This window comes from Stylophora pistillata, chromosome 13 (assembly GCF_964205215.1).
Source record: "Stylophora pistillata chromosome 13, jaStyPist1.2, whole genome shotgun sequence".
Classification (NCBI taxonomy): domain Eukaryota; kingdom Metazoa; phylum Cnidaria; class Anthozoa; order Scleractinia; family Pocilloporidae; genus Stylophora; species Stylophora pistillata.
Window position 1 is genome coordinate 20,800,643 of NC_142531.1, and position 12,774 is coordinate 20,813,416.

The following is a 12,774-nucleotide window of genomic DNA, read 5'->3' on the forward strand; positions in this document are numbered from 1 at the left end:
ATTCGAACAAATGTGCTAGTTTGAAGGACATTAAATTTCCAAGGGGCAAGTATCAGACCGATAGTTCCGAGACATAGTGTCTTTCCACGGATGAGCACTATCGCGTCACGTGATCAATTTAAACCAATAAGAATCGGAGAAAATTTAGTGGTGAACTATAACAACCGATAGTATAATGATTGCTACGGCATTATTTAAAAACATTTCAAATGAATCCTACAAGGCCCCACCATTAAGTGGTAGTTGAAATAATCCTCGGAGACGCAGGGGTAAAACATGGTGCGGGATGAAAATAACTGGGCGGTCGCACTCGAACGTTTACGAGACTGGCGAGATCTAGAGGGCCCCCACTCTCTCAACCATCAAGTAGACCTTCAGGAATATAATTTCATAAACATGGAAAGAAATAACTTTGGCTTGGATCATATTTTCAATTCCCGCACGAGGCTGATCAATTAGAGTCCCCAGGAAAGCGCATAGTACCCAGATAGGATTCACTTTAAAAAAATGACTGTAATCAATACGATCTCCTTCGAAGAGCCCCCAGGAAAAATAGTTCTATCTCATTTCTAAAAAGGCATGGATTTTGCTCGCAGGCGGGCAGTCTCCTTAGATTTGCTTCTCCTATGATGGCTATATAGCAGGCTGTTTGCAAATTTTGATACTATGCTTGATTCCATTTATGATTCCATTCATGATTCCATTCATGCACGTTTTGTGATAAGCTTGGGAAAGGATTATCGCTTTGTTGACACAACAGAGAAGACGATATCTGAATACCCTCTTGCTACTAAGTTTTATTTATCCTTTCGTCTGCAACTATCACAATTCATTTGTCATTAACATCTTCCATGAGATCCATCTATTTCTAGGCAGACTAGTGAGTTCTGAAATTGTAAAAAGAAAAACAACACAAATTCACCATCATCATATATCTCTAGAATGTGTCAGCGCCTCTCAAGCTGTTGGCATAACAAGATATTATTACAGCAAGTCTACCGGAACCAATATGAAACTCCTAAAATTGTAACTATTGCCTGTCAATGAGAAGGTAAAAACAAAACGACCAATTAGAAATGAGGGGAATTCTTTCAAGTAACCAACCAGATTACAAAAAAAAAAAAACTAAAACAAAAACAAAAAAAAAAAAACAAAAGGACAAAAACAAAAAGACCGATAAAGTAGTCGTTATGTGGCGAACTTTGCAACATTTTTCACCAAACGGTTTTCTCCCGCCCGGACTTACTCTTGGACTTATCAGATTTCCTTGAATAGAAGAAGTACTTCCATCATATTATTACGCTCGTAAGACCTGTATATAGCTAAACATGTTCCACATGCTAACACTGGAATGCACAAACCTATGAGGACTTTGGCTTCACATTTGCAGCAAATTGGCCACGAACATTTCCTGCTGGCGAATAGCGCGCCACAACAAACGTGCGTGTCATCCCATCATCTGACACTATTTTGGTCAGAGCTGCACCCATTTTAGTGGTGCTTTTCCATACAACCTGCAAGAGCAACATTGACGATAAGTTGAACGTACATTTGGCTTCGGAGCACAGTTTAGTTCACTTCACTAACGATGCTTTGGAGGAAAACCATACGATTGCGCGTCATAAAACGAGGAGTGGGGATAGTGCAGTGGTGAAAGCGCCTGGGTTCGACTCCCGGCTGACCGACGTCACATGATTAATTCCTCTTTGGGCTTGATGAGTAACTGAGGCACTTAAACACTGGTAGTGAGTCATCTTCTTACCGCTGTAAAATGACCAGTAGCTTTACTGAATCCTGGATGTTGAAAGTTGTAAAACTCTATTTCACTGTACCTACCAATGAAAGGAACAAAATCAAAACCGGTTTACTTTAGAATTTAGAAAGTTGACCTTTAACAAAATGTTAGTTGAAGGACGACGAATTCGTAAATAGTGTTGCCTCTGACTATGTCATTATGGAATTGCCTAAGTATAAGCTTAATATTTGAATATTTTTATAGAGACTGCGCGGTATAAATTTAAATTTAATAATTTAATATAATAATAAAAATTAATGATGGAGCAAAAAGATGGGCGAAGAGGAGGGGGGTAAGCAGGAAGGGCACTGGGCAAGAGTGCATGTGGCGTGGGTTTTATTCCAACAACTCGCGTCACACATGGGGTTAAGTCCGCTGTTGAATCTTATCCGTTCTCTGAGGAGTTTTTCTCTGGGTTCTACGGTATCCTTCCTCAATAGAAACTAACACTCTAAATCAAAATTTCGATGGAAAACATTAGACTAAAACCCATTGCGTGGAGGCATCGCTGTTTAAATAATATATCTTATTAGATGCTTTGTTGCGCAGTATCGCTGAGTATTTTTTACGAGTTGTGCCGTATTTTGACGAGTCCGTAGGGCAATTTAAAACACAAATAATGTTTAAAAATACTCAGTGATATACCTGTATATAGTATATGCTATTCTAAATTCATTTGACTGATATCACTACAAAGAACGTCGTCAAAATAGCGTTAAAAGGACCATTGGCGACAAAGCGGCTACGGAAAAAAGGTAAGGATACCTCATACGTTATATTCCTCGCTTTTATTATCCTTTTTAATTTTTTTTATATTTTTTATAATGTTTCCTTTTTTCAACGGCCCACGCTTACGCTTAAAATGCGATCATAATCTGTTAGCCACTCCCGTTAATCACCTTTAGACCACAAAGTCACACACAGTACGCTTGGACCGCCTGTGGTCTGACTGCTTTTCTTCGTTCGATTTATCTAATAAACTTAGATCAATATTCGCCAGCCATTCCGACTCTTCGTCGTCAGAAAAATAATTTAAATTGTCCGCCACATTTGTTTCTGGAACTTCAATCCAATTCGTCGTTTGCGTGATGCGAGAAATCCTGTCTAACCGGTTTTATGGTATATAGATACCGCGTGATATTTGTACTCGTCTTGGGCGTTATTTGTACTCTAAAGAGTGTCACAGCTCAGCCTGTTTAGTCAACAGATAACAGAAGACGCCAAAATGTGGTGAGAATACCTTTAAACACTATGCGGTGCCAGTTCTTGTTCTTTCCATATTTTGACGTCATATGAGGTCTATTACTGTACAGACGCATGGCTTAATACTAAAAATCTCTTGGTTTGAGAGATGTAACCTTTGGTATGTTTACGTAGTTGTACCTACCAGGACTCCACGGCATCTGAACAAGAACTGACAAACCCGCTCGAGCTCGAGAAAAGGTTTTCTCCTTCGTCAATGTTCTGGGCATGGACTGGGTATCCAATAGAAGCCAGGTGATCTGCCCAGTTTTTGGCATCCTGAGCCAGCTTGTCATCCCACATCAAAGCTGGCGCTCCATGAAGAGCCCGCTTGGCATTATGGGCATGCAGACAGGCATCTGGGTCCACTTCATTGTTAGAAACAAAAATATTTTGAATCAAAATCATATAACAGATATTAGCAAAGATCATCTACCTTTATTCAACCGTTTTTAAAAAAATTATTTTCCTGAAAACGGGGGCTGTCAGGCAAGACCTGTTCCATAGTGTGTTGGACTGCCTTTAAATCTACAGCGTATATTTGGGTGACTGTTTATCATCTGCTGTCTGTCTAGCTCAGCATGGTGTGTCTCCAAACTGAGCCATTTGTCTGTCCATCTGTATATCCATTTGCCTGTTCGTGCCTTTGTCTTTTTATATTTCTGCGCGTTCGTTTATCAAGCTGTCCGTTGGACTGCCTTTTAGCAGCCTTTTGTTGTGTCTCTGGCTGTTAGTCTTTTTCTGTGTTGACATTTGCGTTAATTTGGGAATTTTCATCTCTCTGTCGGCATTTTGGATGGTTTAATATTGGCCTAGTTTGATCTTTAAGACTTACCATGTGGAATTGGTGTGGGAGCCACTGACAAAAAATAAGAATGATAATGAAAAAGTAAGCTTTAAGAGATGGCCGTACAAACCACTAAGTTACATATGAAATAGGACTCATATAGGCTGTCAGAACGGCTGTCAAACGGTGACAGGTACTGCTGTTTCGCACTGCGATGTTCGCTTACTTAATGGCCTTACCGTGATACAGTAAAGTTGGGGTGGCTCGGATTTGTTCTCTTTAAAAATCCTAAAAACATTTTTCCTTAACTTGTAATCAGGGATAGACCTTCTACACTGCAGCAAAATATCAAACAGGTGTTATAGCATTTCTTGGGATGTGGCTAAATGGAGACTCTTTGCTAAGCGAAAATAACTCAATTTCAAACAGCTCCTTCTTGGAACAATGCGAATGACATTTCCCCAAAAAGTTAACACAAAAACTCTTTAAAACATGGTTAGACCTTACTTCTACTGGACGTCATTTCTCGTACCACACTCCCTGAAAACGTACTGAGAGCCGAGCGAGCGTTTAAAACAGCGAAACTATGTTTCTCCAAAATGATTAAAAACTGAGAAAAAATTAGGTTCAGAATCTTCCCCAAGGAACCTTCCCTATTCCAAACCGCCCAAAATATATTGTTCATATTGTCTCTTTCCACATACTTACTTTTACAGTAACCACATGTTGCATAACAGTTTTCTTTCATGAATTGTTCGTAGTCACCGGAACATTCATTTCGTTTTTTCCACGAGGTGCAAAAGCTGCCCTTTTTGTCCATCTCGTTGGCCGTGCACGCTGTTGAGAATAGGTTCGTATGTTACCAAAGGCAAAAAGAAAGATATCAACAGATGGAGACTAAGTCAAGTTTTCAACTTGAATTCTGGTTTTTCAATCTTTAGCGTTCGTTTAACTCAAACTTTTCTTAGAAGACAAAAATTGTGTTACATGCGTTTTTCCACTTGGTGCCGACGATACAGCTTGCTGTACAGGCAAAATACAGCTTGCACTCTGAAGAAAAAACGAACGCGCCGCCAAAATTATTTGCTAAACCATAGATAAGTCACCATATTTTCTTAGGTTCGGGCTTCTCTTTGAGAGCTCCACTTAAAAATCCATCCACTAGTTAGTGAGACTCCTGACATGAACATGGTCATTTTCTCATTTTCGCCTCTTTTGTTAAGATGTAATTACATATTTTTTTGTTACATATAACTGTATTAGTATATTCTCACCTTTTGGGGCTTCTTTTGGAGGTACTGAAAAAGAACGTTTCTTGATTAGAAGACAAACGAAGATGACAGTTGGGGTCAAATGAGTTTAAAATTTTTTCAATTTTTACTTTTTTGTTACATATAACTGTATTAGTAGATTCTCACCTTTTGGGGCTTCCGTTGGACGTATTGGAAAAGAACGTTTCTTGATTAGAAGACAAACGAAGATGACAGTTGGGGTCAAATGAGTTTAAAATTTTAATTCCTTTAATCGTTTCGGTATCTTTACATCACCAGACTAATATCACTCACTAGCATCATCTTGGCAGTCAAGCTAGTTATCTGTTTTGGATTATACCTTAAAATACAATTTTACTCACGCTGGCAAAGGCCACAACTTGCGTAGCAGTTTTTCATCATAAATTTATAGTAAACACTACTGTGAGCGCAGAATCCTCTCTCTTTCCATGTTGGACATCCCCTTCTTTTGTCCATTTGGCTTTCAGTGCAAACTTTAAAAGGAATGCAAACCCCACATCAATTTTTTTCTATAACAAGGACACATAAAAACAGTAGATACATATGCCAGGGAGTCTCGGTGGTGATGAGTTTTCGTAGAATGTTAGAGCCTAATTCTCTAAACGAGGCAATGAACAAAACCCAGAGGGGATCCTAGAGGGGTAGTCAAAAGTGCAGTCAAAAGTGCAGTCAAAAGTGCAGTTAAGAGTGTCTAGCCATGGCATTTTCAATTGGCTCCAAGGAGTTTTAAAGGTAAAGTATCGATCACGATATGCTTAAGTAGGAATGAAATGATACTTGCCAGCTCTCTTCTTCAGGTCTTTTTTAATCATCTTTAGACCGGGGGCACCTTCACACGTCTCTTGAAACGTGATGAAGTATAGGCCAATGAGCAAAATGGAAATCATTTTTCAAATATCTCTAATAAAGCAAAGAATATGTAATTAGGACGATTATGTTAACTAGCATCAAACGCTTCCATGCTGCCATCCACACGTTATTCCACCTCTCACCTCAAAGCGGCATTGAACGATAAAAGGTAGAGTTTCCTGCGTTGTTGACTTCACATTTCTCGCGTTGTTTATTTTTGTATTTTGTTGACAAGGTAGTATTTTCTGATTTCTTGTAAGGTTAAAACGCCTTAAAATTGTATTGATCTTTGGGGAAGGTATAATTAAAGCTTAAAGGTGAATAAAAATTCAGTTTTGGCCTCCTTAATTTGAATCTCCGTTTTAGCAAATAAACTTCTAGGAAGAGGAAGTGACCTCGAAGGCTCAACTCGAAAATCTCACATGGCAAAATGTCAAGCAAACATAACAGAGTGCTTTACTCTATTATTACAAAAAATAAACAAAGATGACGAAGCATCGATGCGTAATTCAAAGCTGAAGTAATCGTTCAGACTATGCTGCAGGTATTTCTCTGCATCGGAGCCTTGCAAATAGGTCAGAGCGGGAAAACGGATGTGATTTGTGCGAACTCGCCGAGCAAATTTCAATCCTGCAGGAAGATTTGTGATCTGCTCCGAACACTTCTCGGAGGAATGTTTCAAGAGATCTGCGCACTTTGAAAGATCTAGGCGAAAAATTCTGTTGGGCTCAGTGCCTACCGTTCAAAGAAAGGGACAAGAGAAACCGTCCTCAGTGCGATCTCGACGAAAGGGAAGTCTACGAACCTCCACGGGTTTTGTCACCTTTACATGTGAACTGATCAATGTCCGCCTTTTACAATTCTCTGGCAGAATACCTTACACAAACGAAAGTACTCGGTGAACATTGTAAATAGGAATGATAAAATAGCCGAATTGAGGGAGGAGATTTTCTGACCTCAAAGAACTCACTTTTATACAAAATAGATGAAAATGAGTGTGCTCTGACTCTAAGAAAAGCTGGCTTTAATATCAGCGAAAGTAGAGCAAACAGCTTAAGACACATAGAGGGTAGAAACACTTTAAGATGTAGGCTTGCAGCCAAAAACCGAGAGATTGAAAATTTCTTAAAAAACCTCTCAAACAATCAACCATCTGACAGCCAAGTCAGCGTGCTACCAAAGGATCTCAAATTCATCCCAACTCCCGTGACAAACGAATGTAAAATCAGACTAACTTTTGCGAGATTTATCGCAAGACGAATGCGCCTCCGCTACACCTTTCACGGACAAAACTAAGAACCAGTTCCGTTTGATATCAAACTGAATGCCATCGGTTCAGTCTTCCATCGCCCTTCAGAGCTCCTAGGAAAATTGTCGTAATACAACTTGCAGACTGTATCTAAGCCAAAAAATACTTTGTAACGCAATGAGATCATGGTTCTGAAAAAGTTGAAACAAACTCTGCTTTAAACCTCACAGAAGCAACACAACAACAGTCATCATGAATGACAGAGAAAAACAGAAGAGACCAAAGTGCAACTGAACAACAGAGTTCACTTCAAACCTCTCAAAGCACCGATTGTAAAAAACACGCAGGAAAGGGTTAAACAGATCATTAACCAAATGCATTGGGGCAAACACATTGATGGCTTGGAAATGGCTTTCACAAACTCCCAATATCTGCATTGATACACAATCAGCCATTGCCGAGGACAATTTTTATATATCACCCGATCATTTCTTACAAAAGAGGAAAATCCTTTACGACAAGCAAAAATACAATTCGAAGGCGATAAAGCGATCCGACCACAAAAGCCACATGGGGAGTCCGTGCCGTTCTGTGTTTATCTTTATTCGCATGGCAAAAAGTAATCGTTTGCCGGTGCAAAACTATCCACAGAAGCCTCAGATGATTTCTAGGACAATTCATCGTCAGAGAAAGTCGACATTTCACAGTCTGACAACGAAACAGTTCTCAAAAAAGTAATATGTGTGATTCTCTGTGCAGCGAACAAAGAGAGTTGTGACAAAGCAAAGCATAAGTTTGTTGAGCCTTTGACGTCATGATGACGTTTTCTGCTGTACAATTGCGGGCTCTGCTGGAACATGTTTTCAGCAATGGCAGATGTTTTTGGAACGACTTTGAAGCGGTAAAAATTCGTCATCGAAGGTTTGTTTTGAGTTTGTAATGACGAAAAGGATTTCAACTTGACCCCATCCAACATTCTGTAAACCGTTAACCCCAAAATAAAATGGTCAATTTTCGTCTCAGGGGCACTTTAAGAATTAAAAATTGCATATGATACCATTCAGTCCTCCTAAATGAGGAACTCCTCTCTCAGTTTGCAGAAAAAAAATGGAGCTTTAATTCGATCCTTTTTTGCGCTTAGAGGAGCGTACTCAGTTGGAAAAATAAGATAGAATCGACCATACCTTATATACGCGCCGTACTTGGCTCGCAAGTGAACTAAAGTGCGATAACAAGAGGTGGCGCTGTATATAGTGTTGATGATTAGAGGTTCAGAAATGCAAATCTGTGTGAATAAAATGAAAAAAAAACCATTTTTTTGACGCATAACTACTACGATCATTTGAAGAGAGGAAAATCCACGGTTAAATTTCTTCAGTTGCGAACGATAGGATAACAACTACACTCTCATTCTTTCACGCTTACGAACAGTGAAAAAAAAAAGGAATTTTCGTGCAAAATGTTTGGGTTCCTCTTATTGCATGTCTGGGAAAAGTTGAAGTTAGTTTACCATTCATAGGATTACAAAGATACTAGTAGGGGTGTACTGTTAGTTGGATTATGTGTGCAAGCTGTAGTTGATAGTAATCAAGTTCTTGCCGGAATCGTATTCATCTGAGATAACGTTAAAATGGTACTTTTTCCAACAGCTAATATATTCAATCAATTTCATATACCGCCAAACGATCAAACAAAAACTACATACTTCTTATCTTGTCCATACCAGTAATAAAAAGTAGGTAAAGTTAATCGTGTCAAAAAATTCTTTTTTGGCGTGTTTGGAAGAGTGTGAAACCATTTGGTGGACCATTCAAACGCTTTCCATGGTGCAATTAAGGGGAGATTGAAGCAGTTAACTTTTTATCTGTTTTTGTTATTTATAAGCTTAAAAAGAACGTTATCACTACAGATAACGTTTGTCAGGTAACATTATGACACCTGCCGGTATCGATCTTGGCCCTATTTGCGCTGAAACAGATGCATTCTCTACTGCCTAGTTTTCCCTACCGTTTCTACGTACGAAAACTATGCTTCTAAATTAGATCGAAACCCGAAGTTTCAGGGCTATCTCCAGAAAAGAGAAAGCACCCTCATTCCAATAAGTGCCTCTGTACCAATAAGCGCCCTTTTTCCGATAGACGCCCCCTAATATATTTCAGCACTGTTAGAGTACATATACACTGAGATCCACCTTGGTTTATCTTCATTTAATTGCTCAGTTAGAGCCTCATTACAAAAACAGTCGTCTTTTCGCAGTCCCTTGACTAATATGTTCGCGTGAGTGCACAGTTCCTTCAAACGAAAAATCCGGTCTTAAAATTTTGCGATGATTGCCGCTTGGCTAATTGTTTTGACAAGGAAGGATTTACGACTCTGCTGTTTCTTTAAAAAGAAGTAAGCGCCCCGTTACCAATAAGTGCCCTGTTTCCAATAAGCGCCCTTCACTAAGGAGCCAAAAATGAATAACAAATTTAATAACCTAAAGAACTGACTAATTAAAATTGCTAAAACCTACCGTTTACACTACAAGGACAACGAACTATCGCTACTAAAGTTTGTCTTAAGTTTACGATTGTTAAAAGATTATGATTTTCCATTACTTGTTCCACGTACTGTATACTTTTACTACAGATATGTTCCTTTTTTCGTTCAGTATAAAATATAAGTGATCTGTTGTTTACTCATTTATCTCTATGCAATAAATTAATCATGTAGGAGCATACCCTTTTCATAAATGGCGGGTCTAATGGCTATTCGTATATATTCAAGTTATATCCATAGTTATTCTGATACATTCAAGTTAATCAGCCTTTCTGAACTTGTTGAAAACAATTTTTATGTAACATCTGATCATCTCTTGCGAAAAATAGGGAAAATCCACTTATAACACGCTTGCGAGAGCAAAATTACAATTTTAAGGCAATAATGCGACTTGACCACCACAAAAGCCAGATAGGGAGAACGTGCTGGTTTGTCTTTACTTTTATCCACAATGTGGCAAGGTGAAAATAACTGACCAATCAGAGGCGCTATTTTAGCAAAAGCGGTGGTTCAAAACAAAAACAAACAACCGCGTTGCATCAAGGTTGCAAATGGGCCTTGAAATAAGATATCAATCAGGCCTCCTTAACGTGGATTTCGAATTCTCTCTCAGTTTTCAAAAACAAAATGGAGATAAGCGCCCCTATTGAGTAAGCACCCCTTCCAATAAGTGCCTAAAATCCTTAACTTGAGAGATGAAAAAAACGGTCTAACGGATGTCGTGGTGTACGTTCAGAAGTATGCAAATACAAGCTTTGAAACGAGCGTATTCGGAGCAAACGCATTGATTTGCATCGTTTTCAAGATGTTGGTGGATAAAACCTAGAGAGATACCCGCGGTTCTTAAAGGAAATCGGTGAACTTATTGGTCTACAAACTATGCACTTATATGCCTTTGAAGCCCGATTTACGCCTTCATTTGGAGAACTCTCTCTTACAAATATTGAGGAATTTTTGATATGCATGCAAATTAAGGTCGAAGAGAATTGGAAGTCTCCTATGATCACTTTGGTATGAAAAATATTTCAGGTGAAGTTTCCATATTTTGTCTGTGAACTGACTGAATACATCATGTAACTTGTGAAAAGGGTGAATTTCGTGAGCTGTATTCTTTCATTCGCAGCGTGCTCTACAAAATCTGGGAAATTTACACCTTCGATCGCTGTCCGCAGGGGTGGTTTAGCCAAAAATCAATTTTTACTTGTGGCGACGAAAGAAAAAGAGAATTGGAGAACGACTAAACTACTTTTGAAATATGTGTCCTAAACCCTTTTCATGGGAAAAACATAAAAGAAACCTTGTTCTTTTAAGCGAAGGAAGAGTAAACTTACCTTTCTCAGGAGTTACAGCTAGATGTATACTTGATGACTTCGAGGATGAAACTGCTATACAAGATCTGTATTTGTATATTTAGAAAAGATCATTGGACACGCTAGAATAACTAGGTTAGCAACCTTGTTTTCGTAAGCTTTCTGGAAGGCCTAATTTGTAAAGACAATCATTTTTGTTACAGCTCCTTTGAGTGAATAAATAGCTGACTCAACAGGGGGGGGGGGCATTAGAGTCTCTTAGAAACCGCAAAACCGTAATAAAAAATCATCCAAAACCGTAGAACTGCAAAAAGTTTCGATCAAAACTGACAACTAGATACGAAATCGTCAAAACCGATGAATTGTCACATCCCAGTTATTAAAACCCTAATCGATCCAGTACATTAGTGACAAGTGTAACCTACAGGGGGTTACACGGCTAGTCGAGATCAGTGGAGGCGCAAAATTGCCGCTCAGATCAAAGAGAAACCGGAACCCAAATAAAAAAAACCGAAAAGCACATCAAATACCAATCCGAAAACTCATTTGAAACTTAGACGAAAATCGAAAACCAAATGCTGAAAACCTCAAAATCCGCAAACCGCAATGAATACCGAAAAGCCGAAGTTTCTTGGCCTAATAACCGAAAAAACGGTAAAAAAAGTAGCCATAACTACAAAACCGAAAATCGCAATGCCGCCCTCATCAACGGCACTCATGGCACCCCCCACAATTTCAGCTCCTCATTTGCAAAGGCACTCAATATAATTACACCTCCTCTGAGAGTAAAGGTCAGCTATTCTGAGCTGTGGCAGACACCATGGAGCCACAGCATAGGTATGCCTAAAGGGGATATGGCTTTTTGGATGTCGTGATTGCAGCTCCTTTATGTGTTAGAGACACCCGCTATACTGTGGCGGACAAGGCTTCAAGTAACAAGAGACTTGAAATTCTAAAGCTGAATGTTAGATGGGAAGAAGAATCGCTTTCGTTGAGAAATAGACAGGAACCAATGCACAAATTTTCGTCGCAGATTTGTGTATTAAAAGGGATTTAATAGTGTTACATAGAGAAATAAATAAACCAAGAATCCTCTTGGATTAAAACATATGTTCTGAATATTAACATAGCGTTTTTCGAGCAATAAAAAGTTGGGGATTTGAGCTTTCAAGGATAGAGTTTCTTTGAATGGGCGAATCGTTTCTTCTTACATGCTACCTAGAAAGACTGACAATTGCACTTAGTGTTTCCCATTCTTTTCCTTTGTAACCGTCAGTTTTGATGGACACACAATGGAGCCCATATCTCTGTATTTTACGGTACTTTTGGTTAGGATAGAGAACCAACATCAACTATTTATCAGTTTAACTGCACTGATGCATCTTTTAATTGGATCCACACTGCTACAATCTCACAATGTTTTGCTTTAAATGAAGAAGGTTTTTTTTGATGAATGAATGAATTCCTTATTTATATTGCGTCTTTTCTATACAATATTCAAAGGCGCAGTACCCCCCATCAATTTGATAGACACTGCACAAAGATAGACCACAACACCGGGTACTACGTGCCCTACTCTTTTGGAACAGTGTGTGGGTTCTTTAACGTTCCACAAATTTAGTTTATCACATACAAGGGCTTGTGAGACGGGACTTCCATTAATCGTCCCTATCCGAGAAGACTAGAAAGTCTAACCATTTGCAGATATT

The 12,774-nt window shown here is 38.9% G+C and overlaps 1 protein-coding gene across 3 annotated transcripts; it reads right to left on the minus strand.

Moving 5' to 3' along the window:
• Positions 1-777: 777 nt before the first annotated feature.
• LOC148718114 (GLIPR1-like protein 1) lies at positions 778-11,242 on the minus strand. 3 transcript variants are annotated; one of them, XM_088743263.1, is made up of 12 exons: positions 11,087-11,242; positions 8,399-8,499; positions 5,898-6,016; positions 5,458-5,589; positions 5,243-5,266; positions 5,099-5,122; positions 4,533-4,661; positions 3,873-3,896; positions 3,183-3,405; positions 1,763-1,832; positions 1,362-1,514; positions 778-887 (listed from the first exon to the last, which is right to left on the minus strand). In XM_088743263.1, exons 3-11 carry the CDS (start codon positions 6,001-6,003, stop codon positions 1,362-1,364), a joined length of 885 nt encoding a protein of 294 aa, XP_088599389.1. In that variant the 5' UTR covers positions 6,004-6,016; positions 8,399-8,499; positions 11,087-11,242; the 3' UTR covers positions 778-887. The 3 variants fall into 3 exon arrangements, with proteins under 3 accessions (XP_088599389.1, XP_088599391.1, XP_088599390.1); XM_088743265.1 differs by lacking the exon at positions 5,243-5,266; XM_088743264.1 differs by lacking the exon at positions 8,399-8,499 and having other exon boundaries at positions 11,087-11,239.
• Positions 11,243-12,774: the final 1,532 nt, after the last annotated feature.

What these genes read in the sequence shown, in the direction of transcription:
- LOC148718114 (XM_088743263.1), bottom strand. Translation starts at nt 6,003, where the DNA reads ATGATTTCCATTTTGCTCATTGGCCTATACTTCATCACGTTTCAAGAG. An exon ending in AACATGTGGTTACTGTAAAA is followed by an intron (nt 3,897 to 4,532) that starts GTAAGTATGTGG and finishes ATTTTTTGTCAG; the next exon opens with TGGCTCCCACACCAATTCCA. An exon ending in TCAGATGCCGTGGAGTCCTG is followed by an intron (nt 1,833 to 3,182) that starts GTAGGTACAACT and finishes TTTCATTGGTAG; the next exon opens with GTACAGTGAAATAGAGTTTT.